The following is a 21,694-nucleotide window of genomic DNA, read 5'->3' as shown; positions in this document are numbered from 1 at the left end:
TGTTTGTCAGTGTAACTCCCGTTTTGATAGGAGCCGGTTGAAAGGAATGACAATAACTAGAAATGAACCGAGATACCTCGAGTGCGAGGGAAAAAAAGAAGAAAAGAATGTGTAGTTACACCAAAAGCACAGTTCTTTCACCTTGTTGCCTATTTCCTCCTCCCGAAGGGTTAAGTCATACCCCGGGTGCTGCCTCTGCCCGATTCGAGTCGGCACCACTTAGTTTGTTAGTTACTCCTTTTTACTCCTCCCCCCCGGCCGTTTCCACAGGAACGGCTCCCGTCATGCCACCTGCTGCTGCGGAGAAAATATCAGCCCCTAACGAACCCCTCCGTCTGCGGGGTAGGTGGGGGTTTCGGGAAGGGGAAGCTGCAGATGCAAGTTAGCTGCAATCGTCATCCGGCACTTCGCGCGGTATGGCCAGGAACAAGGGCAAATAATATCTGAGGTACCAGGTAAGGCACGAGGAAGGCCCGAGATGCCCACTGTTGGCGCTCATCTTAGGCTGATGTAGCCCGAGTGACGAGGCAGTGGCACCGGAGGCGGCGCCTCATTTAATTCCCGAAGGCCCGTCCCGCCATGTCCGTTGGTGGCCCCATCCGATCGGACTCAACCTCACCTTTACCACTTCCTATCCATTATATCGAGCAATTGATGCCATTGCCAGAAGGATTTGACTCACTGCTTGCTTGAACAACTACCTGATAACATAACCGAGAACCAAGACAATAAGCATTCCTGAAGATGTCATTCAATCGTGAGATACAGCCCCTCCTCTAAACCCCTCCCCCACTATCCGCTAGCGGGTCCTGACCTCCCCAGGCCTCGTCCGGTTTGCGCCCAAGGGCGACGACAGCAAGATCCTCCTCGGTGAGCCCGCCGACAGCTCTGTCGACGTCGGTGCTGCCGTTCGCGAGGGCGAGGATGTACAAGTAAAGGTGTACAGCGGCACCTCGGTGCTGGACGCCGGGTCGCCGACCGGCGAGACCGCTGTCATCGGCCGCATTCTCGCACCTCTAACGCAACAAGAGGTTGGAACCATCCGCTGTATCGGACTAAACGTAACTTGACCCCAGATCTCCTAATGCAAGAGTCGCTACTGATACCCTCTCGAACAGTACAAGAAGCACGCCGAAGAGGCCAAAATGACCATCCCGGAAATCCCCACCGTCTTCCTGTACGCCCGTCCCACGCTACAACCCCCCCCCCCCCCCACCCTCACATCCAACTAACACGACCCCCCTTTTCCCCCTCCTCGCAGCAAGCCCTCAACCTGCCTGGCCGACCCCTACCCGTCGCCGACCATCATCCCCAAGCACACCCTCGCCAGCGACTCGGCCGACTACGAGTCCGAGCTGGCCATCGTCCTCGGCCGCGAGGCCAAGAACGTGTCCGAGGCCGACGCGCTCGGCTACGTGCTGGGGTACACGGCCAGCAACGACGTCTCGAGCCGCGCCTCGCAGTTCGCCCAGACCCAGTGGTGCTACTCCAAGGGCTTCGACGGCGCCTGCCCGATCGGCCCCGTCCTCGTGTCCAAGGACCTCGTGCCCGACGTCGGGGCGCTCAGGCTGAGGGGGCTGAAGAATGGGAAGGTGGTGCAGGATAGCGGGCTGACGTATGTTCTGTCTTATTTTATTTTCTCTGTCTCTAGGGCCTCCGCCCTTTTAGATCTCGGCACGAAGATGTCAGTTGGACTACTAGTTGACTAACACCGTCCGTCTTAGGGACCTCATCTTCTCGGTTGAGCAGATTGTCAGCTTCCTCTCGCAGGGCACCACGCTGCCCAAGGGGACCGTCATCATCACGGGCACCCCGGCTGGCGTCGGTTTTGCGCACAAGCCGCAGGAGCTGTTGCACGACGGGGATGAGTTTGTGGTCGAGATCCAGCCGCATATCGGGAGCCTGTACAATGTGATGCAGAACGAGAAATGAACGGAAACTCGCTAAGAGCGAGGAGTGTATTTTGCCCTGGTAGTTTCTAGATGATGCCTTTTAAAGGAACAACGCCGGACATATGAACTTCAAAACGGCAACCCCCCACTCGACCCGTTCCTAAGACCTCCGTTCTATCAATGCCAACTCTATCCCAACAACGCAGGCAAGTGCTCCTTGATGTATTCAACCACAGCATCCGGGCCCTTATTCACCTGCAACCCCTGCGGCAGCGAGAAGGTCTTGAGGCCAGGCACGATCTCTTTGGCGATAGCAATAATCTGCCGCGCCTCCTCAGGCGTCCACATCGATGCCGTAAACTGCGCAGGTAGAACCCGTCTCAGCCTTGCTTCCTCCCCCAACGAATCACCTCAACGGGCTACAACACTTACCAAAACGTCCGGCTGGGTTTCCTCCACTGTCTTGCGCACCTCGTCTATGCCTGTAGTGACAATCAAGTTAGGTCGGTTGTATTATACCTAGACGGACGACAGCGGGGACGGGAGTTTTCATGTCGAGAGGTAAAATGAAAAAAGACATACTGGCGGCGTTGGCGGCGTGGATGATGGTGTACTGCTCCTTGACGTCTGCGACCACCCGGCCGATCAGCCGTCGGGCGCGGTCTGGCGCCGTGTTGACTGTGACGAGTTTGAAGGGGCCGGTGGGGGCCATGGTGGGTGGGTGCACTATGTTGGTAGTTGGGGGGGGGGGTTTTGTTTTCACAATGGTAAGGAATAGGAGATGTTTGGTCTATTAAGTCATTCCGTCTGATCTATGCCGGGGGGATGTAACTAGCACGTTTGGTCTGGGGCTCCGGCTAGGCGGTGCCAGGGGAGTACGATAATCCCCAAATGGCCTTGTCTCGAAGCGGTAAGTAAGAAGCCATCGTGGGGTCGGTGACAACGGTATGGATCCCCTGACGGGAACCAAGGCTGGCACCTCAACTTGCTACCTACCGCGTTATGGAAGGGGCGAGGGCAATGGTTTTCCCGGGATAAGCCTCAACCGCCCAGAGACGGTGGGTGGACACCGGGGAATAAAAGTGTGCTCCGGGATATGCCCTGAGGATGGCTAAGGGGGTTAGGGTTTGGTGTAAGTCAACCCCTGACGTCTTATTGTTTGTTCGGTGCCTTCACAGTAACTCTCACTGCTGCTAACAAACCTCTACGGCGACATTCCGGCTCCATAGATTCTTCACATCAGCCACGATAGCCCCAGCAACAGCAAAGCTCGATCCAACCCTCCCTAGCAATCTCATGATCTGCTCCTTTTGTTCCTTCTGCCGAGCTCGTGCGCTGGCAACCCGGAGGGGGAACAGGAGCAGCAGCGGAGAGATCCTGGTTTCAGCCAGAACCCGCTGGCTCAGAGCCAAGATGAAGGTAACGTGTTGCTGGATCTCATCTTCGCCCAGGGTAGAGGTGGGTAGATCTAGGCTCTGCCAATAGCACAGCTCGTAGTCGAACACGCCAGAGAGGTAGATGCTGGTGGCGGAGAAGAAGGTCGCTGCTAGGAGCTGGGATTCGGATTCGGGCGCGCTCTCGGCCGAGTCTTGCCTTGTGCTCGAGTCGCGGAAGACGGGGGAGGTATGACAGGCGGATGCCCAATGCCGAAGGCGGCTGCGTAACGCAAAGCCCTCGAGCGAGATAGCTTGCGCCTGCTCTGTGGCGTTTAGCGAGGATGCTGAGGATTGTAATGATTCAACAAGTTCCGCCGCACTAGGTCTAGTTAGGCAAGTTGGACTCTGGTGAAAGAAGAACTGTATGTGGCAGAACATACCGAACACGCAATGAAGAGCACAGAACCACGATATCGAGCAAAGAATCCAACGCTTTCTGTGACTTGTTCCACGTCGTCGAGGATGACCGTAAAGATGCGGAGAGCGCCATCCATCCGTCTTCGGCGAGGAAACTCGGCTGATTAAACAGGATTGCCCGGCAGACCTCGAATATCTTGGACTCTGTGAAGAACCTGCTGCAAGACCCAGAGATGCATGCCGAGGGACTACCCGCTATCAAGGCCTGCGCTGTGCCGTGGACAAGGTGCTGCAGCCACCCGTCGCCAGTAGCGTCGTTCATCAGCTAGGGGGTCGTTAGCTTCGCATGCCCATGGTATACTGGTTGGGCATCAGGACGGGCTCCCGCTTACCTCGAAGAGGCCGAGCAGCAAAGTAGTCCAAAGGATCCCCGCCCTCAGATGGGGTTCGTTGTTTCTGCCGGGCCGGGAGAGAGCATGTCTGAGTCCCGCAATCGCCCTCGTATAAGATTCCAGGGCAGACTGGTAGTGGGCCCTTTTCGACTTCTGGACAGCACTCAGCTTCGAGGCTTGCAGGGCACCCAGAGACAACATGGCGTCGCGTAAGAAGGCCTCCGGGTCGCCGTGTCTCATTAGCTGCCCGGCATCTTCCTGTGGCGTTTCAAGGCTGGAGAATTTGTTGTTCTGGAGGAATGCGTGGTAGTAGGAGAAGTAGAGCAAGGCCGGGTCTGAGCGAGGGGGCAGTTTGACCATCTTACTGGTAAAAACTAGCCGGTGTGCTTTTTGGACAGAGTAGGTGTCGACTGTTTGCTGCCTCCCTTGGTCGACAAGAATGGCCGGCTTCTTTTGCGCTGCTACGAGGTAATGGCAGGGCTGGTGGCGTTTCACGCAAGTGGTGCAGGGGGTATCACCAGAGCACTAGTTGCGATAGGCAGGTACCTATGTTAGACCACCTGGATACTGCCATTCTGAAGGATTCCATGGCACACACGAACCTTCAAGTGGCTCCTCGTACAGCTGTCACACCGGTGGCGCCGTTTACGGCGGTCAAAGGGACCGATGAGCATGTTGGATGCCAAACGTGGTTGGGGGGTTGAACCAGGCTTCGAGACCGAAATCTTAGTTCTAGTGAGCAGGCCGGCAGTTAACCCATTTGCGCAAACTATATACTGTATGGTTCTTGAAGTTGGGGACCCGGCGCATCCGTGTCCGAAATGCAGGAAGAAGGCGACGTTTGGCGAGGAGAGGTTGGGTGGGTGGGGGAGTTGCAGAGGGGCGCGGGGGGGGGGGGCGTTGGGTTTCCGTTATGCGAAATGCGGCATCACCTGTGGCGTTTGTGAGCAGTTTCAAGGAACGGATGAAGAGATATTAGGAAACCGAAGCTAAAAAGAACACAACTGGCGATGAACATGGTGATTTCCGACCACTGAAAATAGCCAAAAGATGGTGCGTCTCAACCCGAGATGGTCTTGTCAACATCAAGGCGCCTGCGGGTCCATTCCGAAAATGGTAGTCATTAGGCGACGCTAGTTATCCCATATTAGGTAAGGGAGCGAGGGATGGCTTCACCATGTCCAGGGGTTGTGAGCTTGGCAGAGCTGTAAAATAACGTCTTTCCATGGAGGTACGAAGTACCGTAATTTGTACGGTATAGTATACCAAGGGTCCCAGTAACCTTCCAGGCGTTTGGAGCGACTCCGTGAACGATGCCTTCAATACAAGGTGACAAAGAAAATAAAGCTGGTAACCGCTGATAACCTTGCCTACCTAACAGTTGGGTACCTAGGCAACCTTGGCTCACGCCTTTCGGTGCTCAAAGTCCCGGTTCACTGACGGAGAGGGCCAGGATGGACCGCGTGGAGATGGCCCAGAAGGCAGCTGCCGCGTGTGTGCTCGATGCGGTGGAGGGGTGGAGGGGTGGAGGGCTCATCACGGGCGAGGACAACGCCGGGTGTCGGATTGGATCAATGCGGTGCAAGAGAAGCGGGGGACTCAAGGTTTGGATTGCTCCCGCTGACTGACCTAGAGTACAAAAGCCAGCCATCACATTTTCCACGCACAATCCGGTTAGGTACCCCAAGTCCCCATTTTCAACCCCCCGACGAGCAAGCCCGTCCCCGTACCGTCAGTCTCCTTCGCCCTCTCCGCCTCCCGCCTCACTCATGCGCCGCCATCTTTGCTCAACCGTGGGCACGTCGAGGTGTCGTGTTGCCTCAAGCAACTGCCTTCTTGTTGTCGTTGTTCCCGCCCTTCTTGTCGCCCTTCTTCTTGCCCCCGTCCTTCTTATTCTCGGCCTTCTTTGCAGCGTCGGGGTCGTACTTGGTTGAATTGGGGCATGTTGGATCCCCGCAACAATAGGTCTCCGTAACCATCTTGGCCGAAGAGCTACCATCGGCGTTCTGGACCGTGTTACACTCTTGTTTCTTCCAGCACCTGAAATACGGGAGGAGGGACCACGTCAGCCATGGTCAGGGGGGGATGATTGAGATCGGGACCTCGTCCAAAATGGCCATGGGCGCAAAGGACGCACCGAGAGCGAAAGGGGGAGAAGAGCGAAAGGAGTACCTACATGATTGCGTTTTCTCTTTTCCTGTTTTGCAGCGCTGGGCAGGGAGCGGACTGGTTGCTGGGAGAGGACTGGTTTGCTGGGAGAGGACTGGTTTGCTGGGAGAGGACTGGTTTGCTGGGAGAGGACTGGTTTGCTGGGAGAGGACTGGCTTGCTGGGTGTTGCTGGGGGTAACTGAAGGCCTTGGTGTGGTGCGACAAGGGGAAAGTATCAACCGCACTGAGCCCGGGGTTGCTGTTGTCCTTATACTCCTCGTTGGCAGAAGTTGATAAGCTTGACCCATGCTGCCAGGAGCCGGCCACGGTCCCAGCCATGAGCATGCCCATGTCTCAAGGGAGAACGGCCGCCGACCGCCAGTGCCTTGCTCAGCGATCAGTCACACTCCCCGTGACGCTCTCTCTGTCTTGTCCCCTGGCCGATATCACATACTCGACGCAACCTGTCACAATTGTGGAATATCAAGAGCACTAGTGGGGGGCAAGAGGCTGAAACCGCGGTGAGAAAGCTGTCGAGCCAGACGGGCCAATGACTCAGTCTCAGAAGCGACGAGGAAATGCACCTGTCCTCATATTCCACATCGGCAAACGCCGGTGACTTGTTTACAAACGCAAGACGGGGAGTATGGGCAATCATGATTCGTTGATTGACCCCTTCCGGGGCGTCGCTATCGGCATGCGGCCTCCCGATGGGTAAGACAAGCGACCACCCACCCCCCTTCCTTCCCAGGAATCCATGGGAAAATAGGTGACATGTCATGTCAACCTACCTAACAAGGTCCTATACCCTGGAAGGTTCTAGGCAAAAGAGGCTTAGCGAGAGGAGATGGCATTGATTATGGATTTTGGCCAGTGACAGAGAGCCGGTCTGCAGGAATCTGCTAATATGACGGCTTTGTTTGCTCCCTTTTTCGGGGTCTAGGGCGCCCCCATTCAGCACCATAGCTCTAGGCCTTCCCGCTTCCTTTCTTTCTCTTTCCACAACTCAATCTACTTGACCTTCCGCGCCTCCGAGCATACTACTCGCAAGCGCCTCGTCAAAGCCGCCTCCCTGGCTTCCCTCACTCCCCGTTCCGCCTGCCAACGGCTCGTCCACGTCTGCCATACTGCTGCCCACACCGTCTACTCCCACAGTCACCGAACACACCATGGCCGAGGAAAAGCTCTTGAACATTACCAGCCGTGACCAGCTGAGGATATGGGGGCTACTCAACATGGAGACCGGCGCTAGGAATACTCAATGGACCTATTTTACAGCCGACGACAAGGCCTATATCGGAAAATCGGACAAGAGCGAGTTCGACCTCAGTTTGACTGACTTGGTTGCGGGACTCGAGCAGGTCCCCGACGATGCCATCTACCCCGATACACCTGCTGGCACGCACATGACCATCGCGCCCAAGGATCTGGATGACGGTGTCGTCTTCATCAAGCGCATGGCTTTTAGGCGGATTGCGGCCTTTGGAACTGACCCCCAATTCAAGGAGGAGGGGCTGATCGAGGCCCTCGCCATGGAGAAGGTCTCGGAGATACCCCATCCGTACATCGTCCAGTACCACGGTTGCAGGATCCACCGCGGCCGCATCACTGGAATCGTACTAGAAAGGCTCCGGTACTCCCTGGGGGACTCGGCACTTGACCAGCGAAACTACGACAGCTACCGCGAGGAGTGCGAGCGCAACCGCCACCGCAACCACGACGAGGACGACGACGACAAGGATGACGACGATAAGGATGACGACGACAAGGACGACGACGACAAGGACGAGGAGGAGGAGGAGGACGATGACGCCGACGACGACGACGACGACGACGACAACAAACAACACCGCAGCGCGATAAGAGACAGATTCGACCGGCTAGACAAGGAGGCCTTCCTGGACGGGATCGAGTCCGCCGTCAAGTTCCTACATTCGCTCGGCCTCGCCCACAACGACATCCACCCCGGCAACATCATGATTCGAGAGGCCGACGACGGCTCCTGCACGCCGGTCTTGATCGATTTTGGCGCGTGTGCGCCCTTTGGCGCTAAGCTGCATGGCAGGGGCACGCCCGACTTCATGGACATGGAGGACAAGGAGCGCTCCATCTCGCGCGCCAGGCACGATGAGTTCTCCCTTAAGCGCCTCCGCGAGTGGTGGGACAGGGACCATATGGCGGGGAAGGATGAATTTGATAAAGCTGTGGGGGAGAAGATGCTCGAATACCGCCGGCAACAGCGGAAAGAGATGGGCATGGAGGACATGGAGGTGGAGAACTCCAAGGACTCCGAGGACCCGGAGGGCCCGGAGGACCCAAAGGCCTGAGCTGGAGCGGCGATATCCAGCAGTTCACACCTGTCTGTTGCCTTTTTTTTTCCTTTTGTGTTCGTGTTTGTTAGAGGTGTTGAACCGTCATTTGTCTGTTTCTCGATGGAAAAGAAGAAGAGTATGTACCTTGAGTAATTCATTATTGTTTGCCCCTGAACAGCTTGCCGCCCAACGTCCAGCACCAGCCATCATCAAGTGCGCCCCTCGGACCGCAAGTCCTCAGCCGCCCGATCGAGCGGTAAAGACGACCCGACGGAACGGATCTGATATGCAAGCCGTTAATCCTTGTGACACCCTCTGACCACTGCCGTGGAAGCACAACTTAACCATGGGCGTCTCCCACCACGTGCCGAGGGGAGCTCGTTCCGTTTGCGGCATCGGATCGGGGGTTCGGGATGCTAAGCCATGAGAACGGCTGAGTGCCTCAGCCCAAGCGCCATCCACGGATACCTTCGGCTGACACCATCACCGACCTTCTGGGGCCCATTTTCCCCGGCAAATGTACACATCCCGCACGACACACAAAGATAACGGCCATTGGGCACCTTCGCTGACGTCTTCTCCAGCGGATCACCGGGCTGGGATGACGACCCAGAGGCTTCTCCCATTCGACGGAGAAGCGGGATGGACGATTGGGCAGAGACGGTAGACGATCTCTACCCATTAAGGGGTCCCCGTGGACGAGGGACGAGCACGAACGAAGCCCCCTGGGGTGAAGGTCCCGCCCCGTGGGCCCAACGGCCCCGAGATCCGCCAGACCATGGCGAGCATGGCCTCAAGCGGCAGGTCTCGGACGGCAGTGGCGCTTCTGATTGGGCCGTCGCCGTGCCTTCTGGAAACCTTCTTTCCCATGCGCCGACCGGGAAGCTGTTTCTTGAAGTTGCGCACGACGACGCAAACCCGCAGATCCCCACACCACCATGCGCAGAGCATCCACCCCCAAACACCCAAACACCCACACTCCCACAACGTCGACCCTTTCTCAATTTTAGCCGAGGCTCTGCCTGCGTGCTCCATCTTCACCGACAGATTGGCTCGGTAGCAGGGTACAGACGGCGCAGTGAGCACGCCCCCCAACCCCTCCCCTCCCGTTCGCAGATGATTTGCAGTTTTGTCTGGTTTTGTGTGTATGTACATATTATTGATCGGGCCCGCCGAATGGAGGAGACAGACGAGGCAGGCTGGGGACATCTGATTAGATTGGCTCGGGCAAGAAGACATCGATCGGGACCGGGTTGGGTTGCCCTTCTCCCCCCCACGTTGGAACTGATACCCCCGCTTAGGTAGTGCCGAAGGCTAAAACGTTGCATGCAGATCGAGTGGCCGTAGATAATCCCTCTCGTTAACTCTGGTTGAGGTCATCATCATCAGCAACCTACCGAGCCAGAGCTGAGGTGATTACTGCCGAGCGTGCGAAAAAACGAAGAGATGCTGCGTATAGCCCGCCCGTCTACCCCTCTACCCTTTGTTAACAGCCGACAATTTCTCTCACCCCTCGGTAGGTACGTTGGGCAGATCCGAGATTCGATCTTCAACCTCACCTGGTAGCTCGGACGGTGAAAAAAAAAAAAAGGCATCTTTCCTTCGTCTGATGATTCCGCGATGAGTGTGCGTGCGGGCTTGGCTGTGGGATCTCAAAGCGGAATGGAAGCTCTTGGCACGGGTGTCCATGGATGTGATTGGTATGGGCTCCCCAGGGGGTGGCCAACAGACGTCACTCAACAGGGGCCAGGGCCGCTGGGTCCAACGGAAAACAGGCCCAAGCCGGCCCTGGCGAAGCGCTCGGGTGCTGAGGAGGGAGCTGCCCGGAGCTGGGTTTTGGGCTGCCCGTGCTGCCGTGTTACCCCTCACCTCTGTCGGGCAACTCAACTGGGCCACCCCGCAATTGCGAGCGCGCTTTTTCGTCTTGTTCGCTATTTTCTTTGCGGGATGCTCGAACAGCGGGGAGCGCGAGAGCGGTGTGCGGTAACCACTTAACCGAGAGGCAGTTGCAATCACGGAACCATCCCTTCGGGGAGTCACACCTGGAGATTTGACGGGTGCCGACAGGCTCGGGCACACCGGCACTGAGGTACATCCCTTGGTGTTTCTGCTCAGCCCACCAACCTACCTAACCTACCCTCAGCATCAGCACCAACACTGCACTGTGTAAGCGCTGAGGCAAGCAGATCCCCTCTCGTTTGCCGAATATAGCTTCCTGCGTTGATGGCCCAGGTAATCTGTATGCAGCGGCCTAATTTTAAACGCAGCCCGCCCATGCTCTCAACACAGTCCATCCGGGACGTATCATCAGCCTCACTCACTTCTTGGTCCACGGTCATCGGGCGATGGTGGGGATTGCCCAGCGGTCGCAGGAAGCCGGGGCAGGAGGCAGGTCATGCAACAAGGCCCCTCGGCGTTGGGCGCTGTTGCAAGACCGCGAATCTTCCCCTCTCTGTCCCTGTTGGACCGTTGATCGGACCCTGACCACCAGAGCTACGCTAACCCCTCACTCAAAGCCACAGCACGAAAGGGGCGCTGCCCTGTGCCCTCTCCGGTTCCCTTCAACGTGCCTTTTCGTTCCAAGCACCGACCGTCGAGCTCGGAAAAAATATACAGAGTTACGAAGTACCAGGCCAATTGTTCACAGCTTGGCGAGTGATAACTCCCAGGTATGTACTGTGTATGTAACTCCCTCTGGAGGGAGTTAAGGCACAAGGGGCTCAAGGCGCTCAAGGCGCTCAAGTGAAGGCCAGCGTCCCTCTCGGGTATGACAAGGACAGGAAACCAAAACCAGGGGCCTTGTCACCGACCGTCCACAAATTGAAAAGCTCGCCTGCCATGCCTCGTGACCCGACCGAGAGATCATGCCACACCGCTGCATCGTCCGCTCGGGTTTGGCCCCAGTGTCACTCACACCCCTGCTCCACAGTTGCCCTGCTTCTTTCTTGGGAGCTTGGCTCTCTCCAAGCCGCCGTTCCCCCTGCTGGGGCACCCGGTCTTGGCGAGATGCCGGGTTTCCCACGGGGGCGTGTGGTGGGTGTGGTGGGTGTGGTGTGTGGTGTGTGGTGTGGTGACGGGCAACTCTAATTTGAACTTTTCCTTTTTTTTTTTTGACCCCCTCGGCCCATCCCTTGGTTGATGCGCCCCGTCTGGCTGAGCCCCAGGAGGATTTTGGGCAAGGGGACGAAATGGGGACCTAGTAGGTACATGTACATACCTGGGACGGCGCCTGGTTGCATGGCGCAGAAAAGGGAACTTCGTGCAGCGAAAAGGTACCTCGGAGGTCTTGATCAACCCCCCACCGTCCTCATACCCATCCCCTTCCTTCATCTCAGTCATGTCTCTCTCGACGAGTTGACTTCAACTCCTTTTAAAAGCCGCTGCCTGCTTCCTCAACACCACAGCAGTACAAATACCCCCCCTCCCCCCCCTCTCTTCTCCCCACACCTACCTCAGGCTTTTTTCTGAATCACAGTCACTCGTATCTCATATCTCATATTCCAAACATCACTCATCACACGTCTCCAACCCACTTCGCCAACGCCAACGCCTCGGAACGTTCCTCAAAGCTCACACGAAACATCTGGACAGCTGCAATACTACAGTCTCTCATCACACTCTGCCGTCTCCCGTCTAATCACCATCACCATCACACCAGTCAACATGGCGGTCAAGGAATATCAGGAACTTGTCAACCAGTGCTGCTCCTTCTGCTGCAAGGCTGTCGACTTCGGCACCCATGACTACTGCCCGGAGAGCTCGCACTGCGCCTCTTGCCCCTATTGAGACGCCAACATGCTTTCAGCAACAGCACAAAGCCCGATCCACCGGATTGGGCATGCTGCATGCAACGCCTCCAGACGCATCATGGGCGCAGCATGCACGCCGTGCCGCGATGCAGCGAATATCCTCACCGGTTAACCCGGAACTTCTCTGGAGGTGGCCGATCCACGACGCCCCTCGAAACCCCTCGGTTCCTTTCCGAAATCAGGTCGGGAAATTTTGACTGGATACACGCACCCATCTACGCAGTCTCTTCTTGATGGAAACCAGCAGGAACCAAAACCCTGTTGTTGTTTCTCGCTAGAAACACGAGTTCGCAAAACACCAAACAAGTCACCACCCCTGTCGGCAACACATCACACCATCACCGGATCGACAGTTGGCAAAGCAATATCCTTCGCGGGACGAGGGCGGGAAGGGGGAATCAGCTCGCTTCTCGCCGTTCGCACCGAAATAGCTGCTGCTTGGGCGTCATGCACGCTCACACTTCCCAATCCCACCCCCGCATGCAAGGCTGAGCCTGGCATGAGTGGCGCCCCCGCCCACCCGGCATTGCTGCCTCCGCTTTTCCTCCTCGCACATGGCTGGCGATGCACAAACACGGCGCGTGCCCTGACGGCTCGAAAAGCGAGGCAGGGCATGCGTGGGTGTGTGTGGCTCCGAATCGAGACCCGGGACTGCGTCGGGATGAGGTGCGCCTTTGCCCGGCCAACTGCAGTGCTCTACTCCATCCAGAGCGGGCAGCAGTTGCGGTGGCCCAGACTGCAACCGACAAGCAACCCCTTTCCCCAGTCTCGTCACGCCGGTGGCGTTTCCGTCGGCCGTCTTTTTTCCTCTTTCCTGTTTCTGCTCTGTTTCCTCTCGCAATCACGGGCGTGTCACTTGGGGCGGACCTGGACGGATATCGGGGCAGCGTTGTGGTATTGGAGGCGTTCTTTGGTGTGGGATCATCATGTCCAGGGCTTATTATTCGGCGCCATTGCATACGGATTTCCTGATGGCTCTCCTTACATGGGTGCGCGGCTGGCTTCGTTCGGGGATCATCATCATCATCATCATGAAAGGGGGAAAGGCGTCTATCGGGCAAAGGGCGCAAGGCAACGTGGCGGCCGCAAACAGGCCGGCGCCATTGGATTGCCATCTACATACACTTCTATCGTTATTGCTAGCTTGCAAGGCAGCCGAGATCAATCAAGAAATCGAACCACGCACATCCACTGTCTCATGCGGTGCATTGCACATTGGACACCCAGCCGACCTCATAATGCAACCGATATCAACATGCAAGATACACCGCCATAAATGTGTCATATCTCAACCACATCGACAGACGCCCGAAGCAAGCCCATCCAAAAGCCACCACTCGCGTCGTCTGGTCACGATCCCCCCTGCCTTGCCTCCCCTGCCCTCTCTCCCCTGCCCTCTCCCCCTGACTCCCCTGCCCCCCCTGTCCGCGTCTGCCGTTCGCGACTCCAGCAAACGCACAACACCCCTGGCCATGCCATGCAGACTGCAGGATGCAGGACGCATTGCTGGGCGTTGGACGTGCACTCCTGCCGGCGTCCGAAAACGACTGTTGAAGCATTGGCACCCCGCACAGAACGTGGTGTTGACTGGACCAGAAACCGTCGACGTTAAGCCTCATCCGTGTTTTGTTTCCGTTTCCAGAGGCCCGGTTGGGTTCGGGACGCGCGGGTGCCTCTCAACACCCCCTTTCCGCAGTCGCGAAACGAGTCATGCAATGCACAGGTCCGGACGAAGATAGGACACAGGTCGGAGGGCGCGTCGCGAGCGACAACAGGGGAGCGACACCGCACACCGTTTGGCGGACAAGATAACACAGAGCAGAAAGCAGCAGCAAACAGCAACAGCAGCGGCGGCGGCGGCGGCAGAGACCGTTTCTGCGGCCCGCGGCCTTTGCAGATAGTTACATGATATGCCTCCTTTTGTCAAGCCATGCCGCCGTGCCCAGCACACAACAACCACAAGAACAAGAAACTTCCTGACATTCCCCCAATCCACAACCACGCCCACCCTTGAACTCACCGAAAGGGGGCTAGGCAGGTCCGGCAAGGCCAGTCAACAAAAAAAACGAGGCTGTTGATGATGAAAGGTCCCCGACTGACGTGGCCCAGACTGGTCGGCCACCCCTGCCCCCCCTGTCCGTCCATCCTTCTTCCCTGTCCTTTGCTTCCGTCACCCCCCCGGTCCTCCCCCCCCGTCCGTCAAGCCCGCGAAGTTTGGAAACACCGATCGCCCGACCCGAGCAGCAAGCACAAGCAGCAGCAACAACAGCGGCAACAGCAAGCAACAACGACAGCAGCAGCAGCAGCAGCAGCAGCAACAGCGGCAGCCGACCATCTCCCAAGCGCGCGCCGCCAAAGGAGCGGCATCCCGGCAGCCGCACATACATACATACTGTGCCTACAATAGTTATCCGCACGCAGGAGTCCCTCACCCCTGGGTCCCTCCCTCGCTCCCCCCCCTCCCACCTCCATACGACATATGTACATACATACATCCTGCGTATGTACCCATGTCCCCACCGCAACAACCCATGACTGCATAACCCAGAACCCACAACCACACCACAACGCGCGGCTGGTCTGCTGCAGCACGCTTCTTCCGGAAACAGAACTGCCCAGGGCAGGACAGGGCAGGGGCAGGCCAAGGGACAGGGCAGGGTAGGGACAACGGCTGTGCCCCCTGCTGAGCTGCGCTTCTGACTGCATGGCATGGCATGCCGCACTGCACATCGTCGTAAACGGGGATAACACGGGCTCTGGTTATAGCTTCAGGGGACAGGCATGGGTGGTGGTGATGATTGAATCAGGTTGCTGTTGTTGTGGTTGTGGAGCTGCCGGGCAGACCGGAGATAAGATGGCCCTTGGGGGGCCCTTGGAGCTTGGGTGTGTCGGGTGTTTCGAGATGGGATGAGGCGGGTGATGCCGGGTTGTGTGCGACGAAACGACGGGATCCGCGCAGATGGTCGTTGAAAGACAAAACATGGGGGTCAGGCCTGGCCCCGGGGTTGGGAGGCGGGCAGGTTTGCGAGGGAGGCGCCGTACCAGACAACCCGAGCAGCTGGGAAGGATGGGTGGGGGAGGCGAGGGCGGCCGAGAGCGTGCTTCTCGGCTCCCAGAGCGTGGGCGGCATGCTGCGCACGCAACTCCGTGCCGTACACCAGTGGGAGAAGGGAGTAAGCGATAAGGCAGGCGGTGCCCTCCTTCGCGGTCAGCATGGCGCCCAGCAGCTAGTCTCGCCTTGCCCAGCCTTGGTATCGTTGCCGAGAATGTGTCTCATATTCCCGACCTCAAAATAACATCTTGTATGTACTTCGTACCTCGTTTCGTACATACACATGGCCCCATGCCATCCATGCAAAACGCCATGCTGTCATCATCCCTCCTTGCGCCCAAAGTGGTATCGAAGGCCGCTCCCTGGCCCATGAAATAAAACCCGCCGGCCAAGCACGGCAGAGAGCAAACCGTCGGCGATCATGCGTGCTAAACGAAAAACAGGAAGGAGGAGGAAACGAAAGAAGACATATTCAGGGAACCACAAGGTGATCAGGCCACCTCCCCCACAACGGCTCGGCCGGGTATCACCACCGGCCCCGTGAAACAAAGGCTTCCCGCGCCCCGATGTCACTCCCCCGTGCCAATGAACCCAGCACCGAGACACGATGCGGGGCCCGGTTCGAGCTTTGGGGGGGGGTGGGCGTTGTTGATCCGCTTCGAGCTCGCTCGATTGGACCCTGTCTTGCGCATCCTCCCGCGCAAGCGGCTCGGCAGACAGGCATACTGACGCAAGCAGACACGCAGGACCAGACGCCGCGGGCCCTCCCTTGTCGAGAACCGTGGCGATGTGCGGGAGGGACGTCGCTAGTGCGAGGGGGAGCGCACGAAAACCGTGGACGGAAATGCGGATGTCACGCCATGCCGAGACCAGACCAACCCCGATCCGATCAATACAGCGTCAAAAACACAGCCGCGATCGCTGACTTGTCGTACTTGACATACTTGCCCTTCCCCTTGTCCACCTCGTGGTACCTGTCCCAGAAACGGTTGTACAGCGGCTCGATCATGGTCTGCATGTCCTTGGCAAACATCTGCCTGACCTCGCGCTCCATGCTGTAGCCCTTGTGGCGGAGTACCATGTCGTCAAAGGACGCATTGAAGGCCGAAAACTTGCCCTTGATGCTCTCCTTGTCCTTGGAACCCAGGCCCTTAAGGATCGACGCCGAGTCGATCACCATCGCGCCGCCTTGGCCCGACGTGGGCCGGCCCCCGCCGCCGCCGCGACCCGTGTGGATGACGTCGAACAGGTGCATGCTGACGTCTTTGGTGCTGTCGGCGTAGAAGCTGGCGGCCTTCTTTCGCCACGTCTCGAGCGCCACCAGGCGGCCATCCAGCAAGCCGGCAAGTTCCGAGGTTTGAATCATGCGGTCGATGATGGTAACACTGTTGGCGAGGAAGACGCCCATGACGGGCTTCTTTTGCAAAAGGAGCCGGGCGCGGGCGTCGAGCGCCAACATGAGCGCTTCGATCGTGTCGGTGCAGTAGTGCGCGAAGATCTCCTTGCCGTCGGCGCCAATGTCGAAGGACGCGAGGCTCGGGACGGCATCACCTCCTCCGCCTCGTGAAGTAGAGGCTGATTTCCAACCGCCGTCCCCGAGAGAGACCATGATGCTCGAGATTGGTCGAAGGAAGTCCACCATGGTCTGCAACCGCTTCATGGTCTCGGACACGATCGGGATTGGTGCGCCGTCCAGCGGGAGCGTCTGCAGGCCGTTAACCCGCCTTTTGGTGTCGTCCAAGAGTTCCGGTAACGACGACTTGGCGGTTTCGCGAACTGGCTTCAGTGATGCCGCCAACGGATTCTTGAGCTCGCCCGTCCTCCTCTCGAGGTTGCTCGAAAGTTCCGAGAGAATCTCGACAATCTCGTACGCTAGGTAGCAGTCGGTGGTCATGTGCGCCTTGATATGCCCGTTCAGCTCGCGCAATGTCCTCCCCAGCTCCACCAACGACGGCTGACATGTCGCCTCGAATACCGGCCCCCAGTCGTCTCGGGTGAAGATGTTGCAGATATTCTCGTACTCGGAGACGAAGAGACCCTCCATCGCCTGGGCGTACGTCCCTATCCCGCTGGTGCCGGCCCGGTAGATCGCGTCTGGGTTCTTCTTCTTGGCGGTGCTGGTGCTCGCCGTCGCCAGGTTCACCAGGGCTGACGAGAGGTACTGTGACCGGATCTCGATGTATATTTTTGCTATTGGCGACTCCTGGGGCGCCGCGCCGCCGCTCTGCCGGTAAACCCCGGCAACGAACGAGTTCATCAGGCCCAGCCTGGCAAACTTGTCTTGCGACAACACGGGAAATGGTTTGTTTTTGGTGATGAAATGTAGCGGCTCGATCGCGCGCGGCGTCTCGTTTCTGAGAAGCTTGTCGAATGAATTCTCGAGCTGCGTGTTTCCTAGTTTCACCAGCCGTTGAAGCTCTGCGACCGTCTGTTGCGTCGACCGGAGGTTTGACGCCTTCATGTCGCTGAGGGCCTTGTTTAGGCGCTTTATGGACGCCAAGTAATTAGGTAGACCGGCCTTGTCTGGACCCATCCGGATGATTTGCTCTTCGTCGTTCTTGCTGTCGGCGGGCTGGCGGAGGCGTTCGATGGATGAGAGCACGGATTCGATGTCTATGAAGCGGTGGTTAGTCTCCGCCGTCGAGCCAGCCAGAGCCGAGACGACAGATAACCCACTGTTTCCCAGTATTTGCAGCCTCTTTGTTTCCCCATTCAATGGCCCCGCGACATCTCGAACACTCTTCCCTGTCGCCTCGAGCCTGCCGAGACATGCCTGGATCTTTTTGGTCAATTGCGTCGTCTTTTCCAGGCGCGAGTTGAGGACGTCGACTTCGGCTCGGGCTTCCTCGTCGGCAGCATGCCGGCCGTTGGTGACCCCGACGGCCATGCTTGTGGACCGCAAATGCGACGAGTGGTGATGGTAGTGTCGGTGGTTTCGGGAAGTTTGGAGTTTAGAGTTGTTGGAGGGGAAGCTCTCGCTGCAGGACAGCGCAAGCAGCCGGCGAACTCACCCTGGCTCCCCTGTCCAACTCTCCATTGCACCAATCAAGCCGGCTTGGGGCCAGATTGCCAAGCATGCTGATACCCCCACTTCCACACACCTTCTCGCTCCACCCCCACCAGGAGATCCAGATTAGGTAACCAGGCAAGCCCTCGACGCTCTTGTGATCTTGAGGAATCTCTCCTTCCTTTCTTCTTCTTTTTTGTTTCCTTTTAAGTCAAATAATCAATACTTCTAATTCGGCAATGTGCCTGCCCATTAGTATCAAATATGGATAGATGGTTTCTCTAGAGCCACATCCCGTTGGCTCAACATCAACAGCCCCTTGCAAAAACATCCATTCAAGTCCCGGTTACGTTACCCGCGTAACCACTTCCTCGCTACCTAACTACCCAGTTAACTCATCGAATCAAGGAAGGACACGACTAGTGCCTCTTCCATCGCAATCCATCGCCATTCATCCACTCTGTCACTCCTCAAACCTAATCTTCTCGGCCTCAGCAACTATCACCACCAGCGCAATGGGCCGCGAAGAAATGCTCAACGACACGCCCAATCCCATCCACGATCCACTCGATCTCCTCGCTGCGCACATTATAGGCGGGCGAGATGATGATGTGGTCGCCGTTGATGCCATCGGCCGACCCAGTACCCGGATACACGCTGATGCCGTACTCCTTGGCCAACCCGCGCTCGCAGATCGTCAAGGCCACGCGGTCACCGACTGGAAACGGGTTCATCGTCTCCTTATCGGCAACAAACTCGATGCCCCAAAAGAGTCCCCGTCCTCGAATGTTGCCCACGTTGGGATGCGCCCCCAGCCGTTCTTGCAACCGCCTGGAGAGTAACTCGCCCATTGCCTGGACGTTTTCTAGGAGATTCTCTTCGCGAATGATCCGCTGGACCTCGAGCGCTCCAGCACAGCCTGCTGGATGACCCTGATACGTGTGGCCGTGGACGAAAACGCTGCGAGTTGTCATGTTAGCGCCTACCAGGTAGGATCCCCTGCCAAGGTTGACGGTACTCACGAGCTGCCTTTCTCTAGCACGTCCACTACTTTCCGGCTCGCGAGCACGCCCGCTACTGGTTGGTAACCGCCACCAAGAGCCTTGCCGATAGTCTGAATGTCCGGCACGACCCCCTCTTGCTCCCATGCATGCAGAGTCCCAGTCCGTCCCATGCCGCACATGACCTCGTCAAAGATGAGGAGCGCGCCATACTTTTGGCAGACCGCCTGCACCGCCTTGAAGTACCCGGGAACCGAGGGGACACATCCGAGGGCCTGTGTCGCGGGTTAGCTACGTGCGAAACAGCAAACAGAAAAAGTGTCACTTACGGCGCCCACAACGGGCTCAGCAATGAAAGCACAGACAGTATCCGGTCCGACGGCTTGGAATTGGTCATCAAGCTCTTGAACCAGTCGGGCGACGTACTCCTCATTGGTCTCGTCCGTTTTCCTGCCACGGAAGGCGTTGCACGGGGACACCTTGGAGACGTTCTTCATCAAGAGTGGCTCGAACTTTGCTCGTCTGTACGCATGCCCCCCAATCGCCAACGCGCCCAAGGTGATGCCATGGTATGACTGATTCCGGGAAATGAAGCGGGTCCTCTTGTTCTGCGCCGGGCTGAGCTCGAGGAAATACTGCCTAGCGAGCTTGACGGCTGCCTCCATCGCTTCGGAACCTTGTGCTATGTTAGCAGCGAACAAGAATTGTAGTCGACGCCAAACGTACCGGAGTTGACGATATAAGCACGGCTCATGTTTCCGTTCGTCGAGTCGACCAAGTAGCGACAGATATCCTCCTGGGCCTTTGTCGTATAGAAGACCGTCGAGCAGTACGGTATCGCCATCATCTGCCTCATAACGGCCCGGGCAACTCTCTCGTTGCCCCAACCGATGCATCCAACAGCAGCACCCCCTGACGCGTCGAAAATTCTGCGCCCGTCCCCGAGCACAAGGTGGTTGCCCTCGCCTCCTAGTAGAGGAAGGAAGTCATAGCCAAGATCTCTGTGAAGCACAGCGGATTTCCCCACTACCCGCTTGCCATCAGCGCCATTCTCCTCGTGCGCGGGGTCAATCGGCCTCAGGACCATGTTGAATCGGTAAGTTCAGAAGATGGCTGGACTGAAAGAATAGATACGGAGAGATGTTTCGATATGGCAGTCTGGCGGATACCTCTCTCTGTATGAGAGCCATGGAACCCCGTTATATAAGCCTGGAGACCCCTGCTGCGAAAACGGGCGACCAATGCGGAAAGGGGCTCATCTCGCCGTCCCATCTGCCCGCTACGTCAGCAGTCCACGCAGTCTGGGCCCTCCGCCATGCCCCCGTCATCTCCCGCCTTGGACTGACCACGCGCCAGTTCCCTACCCTAGAGTCTGTTCGAGCCGAGTGACTGTGGATCTTCGGTTGTTGGCATGATTCGCCGGTTCGGAGGGCCGACGCTACATTGCCCACTAGCTTACCGGTTCCTGTGACGGTGAGGGACCCGGTAAGGAAGGAACCACGCCCTTCGTTTTCCGGTTCGATGACAACGACGGCAAGTCAAACAAACGACAATCCGAGTCGCGTTGTTGGGACGCCATGTGGAAACGGGAGACCTGTACCACGTGCAACAAACCGCATGCGGTCACCCGCTTTCGAACGCCTCGAATTGTCAACAGCTGCTGTGCAACCCCCAGCCGCTGAGACCCCCTTTCGGCACCGGCTCCGAATGAGGGGTAAAGGGCCCAGAGCTCAACTCGGCATCCCGACTTCGGTCCATGGTCGGCTACCGTCCCCTGCCCCTGTTCATCCTCCAGTTCACCGCAACTCAAGGCCAACGCTATACTGTTACATCGGCTAATCCATCCCGGGAATTTCGCCTGGCTTCCGGTCCGAACTGCGGCTTCTCACGGCCCGATACGTGTCAGTCGGCCGACCCCCCCCGGCTCGGTTGCTGGTTCTTCGCCTCATCCATGTGGAATTTCGTTGGTTCACTCTTTATTTCAACAACACACGTCAAGCAATCACAACCCCCCCCGCCCCAGATTGCGCAGCCCATGCTCGGTTGCCTCGGCGAATATTGCGGAACCATGTTCGATGACAGGGTAAGCTTCCGGCGCACCCGAACCAACGGGGGAAGACAATAGGAGTGGCAGGCTGGTCTCGTGACGGGGCCGACGCTATTCGACTGGCCTCGAACCTGTCTTGTTAGTATCCATTCTCACACCGTCTCTCGGGAGAATCGCCAGCATCATTCTGGACCCGTCTCGCCTCTTTCTTCCTTCATCACACGGACTTCGTGCCGATGC

At 57.7% G+C, this 21,694-nt stretch overlaps 6 protein-coding genes across 6 annotated transcripts; 2 read left to right on the top strand and 4 right to left on the bottom strand.

The window, feature by feature from the left end:
• Window positions 1-512: 512 nt before the first annotated feature.
• Window positions 513-1,932, top strand: B0H64DRAFT_463694 (uncharacterized protein; the record flags this gene model as incomplete). Its single annotated transcript, XM_062807612.1, has 6 exons — window positions 513-757; window positions 823-1,061; window positions 1,119-1,177; window positions 1,262-1,615; window positions 1,652-1,684; window positions 1,725-1,932. The coding sequence occupies exons 1-6, from the start codon at window positions 745-747 to the stop codon at window positions 1,930-1,932; spliced, it is 906 nt and encodes a 301-aa protein (XP_062658213.1). The 5' UTR covers window positions 513-744.
• B0H64DRAFT_192736 (uncharacterized protein) lies at window positions 1,840-2,754 on the bottom strand. The gene is made up of 3 exons (XM_062799111.1): window positions 2,475-2,754; window positions 2,325-2,374; window positions 1,840-2,252 (listed from the first exon to the last, which is right to left on the bottom strand). The coding sequence occupies exons 1-3, from the start codon at window positions 2,602-2,604 to the stop codon at window positions 2,082-2,084; spliced, it is 351 nt and encodes a 116-aa protein (XP_062658212.1). The 5' UTR covers window positions 2,605-2,754; the 3' UTR covers window positions 1,840-2,081.
• A 331-nt stretch (window positions 2,755-3,085) lies between these two features.
• B0H64DRAFT_463688 (uncharacterized protein) lies at window positions 3,086-5,230 on the bottom strand (the record flags this gene model as incomplete). The annotated part of the gene is made up of 4 exons (XM_062807611.1): window positions 4,680-5,230; window positions 4,078-4,602; window positions 3,709-4,010; window positions 3,086-3,647 (listed from the first exon to the last, which is right to left on the bottom strand). Exons 1-4 carry the CDS (start codon window positions 4,749-4,751, stop codon window positions 3,086-3,088), a joined length of 1,461 nt encoding a protein of 486 aa, XP_062658211.1. The 5' UTR covers window positions 4,752-5,230.
• A 7,569-nt stretch (window positions 5,231-12,799) lies between these two features.
• Window positions 12,800-14,232, top strand: B0H64DRAFT_193002 (uncharacterized protein). Its single transcript, XM_062799112.1, has one exon. It carries the CDS (start codon window positions 13,274-13,276, stop codon window positions 14,084-14,086), a length of 813 nt encoding a protein of 270 aa, XP_062658210.1. The 5' UTR covers window positions 12,800-13,273; the 3' UTR covers window positions 14,087-14,232.
• Window positions 14,232-15,491, bottom strand: B0H64DRAFT_193049 (uncharacterized protein). The gene has a single exon (XM_062799113.1). It carries the CDS (start codon window positions 15,056-15,058, stop codon window positions 14,378-14,380), a length of 681 nt encoding a protein of 226 aa, XP_062658209.1. The 5' UTR covers window positions 15,059-15,491; the 3' UTR covers window positions 14,232-14,377.
• A 797-nt stretch (window positions 15,492-16,288) lies between these two features.
• B0H64DRAFT_418463 (exocyst complex protein exo70) lies at window positions 16,289-20,597 on the bottom strand (the record flags this gene model as incomplete). The annotated part of the gene is made up of 8 exons (XM_062805321.1): window positions 16,289-18,012; window positions 18,076-18,287; window positions 18,883-18,939; window positions 18,974-19,366; window positions 19,429-19,682; window positions 19,737-20,083; window positions 20,134-20,461; window positions 20,577-20,597. The coding sequence occupies 8 exons, from the start codon at window positions 20,595-20,597 to the stop codon at window positions 16,289-16,291; spliced, it is 3,336 nt and encodes a 1,111-aa protein (XP_062658208.1).
• Window positions 20,598-21,694: the final 1,097 nt, after the last annotated feature.

The sequence above is a fragment of the Chaetomium fimeti genome (assembly GCF_033439085.1).
Source record: "Chaetomium fimeti strain CBS 168.71 chromosome Unknown B0H64scaffold_5, whole genome shotgun sequence".
Classification (NCBI taxonomy): domain Eukaryota; kingdom Fungi; phylum Ascomycota; class Sordariomycetes; order Sordariales; family Chaetomiaceae; genus Chaetomium; species Chaetomium fimeti.
Note: the sequence above shows the minus strand (reverse complement) of the source record. Positions and strands in the feature narration are given on the sequence as shown.

Coding starts and splice junctions, on each gene's coding strand:
- B0H64DRAFT_192736 (XM_062799111.1), bottom strand. CDS start 2,604: ATGGCCCCCACCGGCCCCTTCAAACTCGTCACAGTCAACACGGCGCCA. Junction 2,375..2,474: donor CCACGCCGCCAACGCCGCCA/GTATGTCTTTTT, acceptor TTGTCACTACAG/GCATAGACGAGGTGCGCAAG. Junction 2,253..2,324: donor AAACCCAGCCGGACGTTTTG/GTAAGTGTTGTA, acceptor CTACCTGCGCAG/TTTACGGCATCGATGTGGAC.
- B0H64DRAFT_193002 (XM_062799112.1), top strand. CDS start 13,274: ATGTCCAGGGCTTATTATTCGGCGCCATTGCATACGGATTTCCTGATG.
- B0H64DRAFT_193049 (XM_062799113.1), bottom strand. CDS start 15,058: ATGCCATGCAGTCAGAAGCGCAGCTCAGCAGGGGGCACAGCCGTTGTC.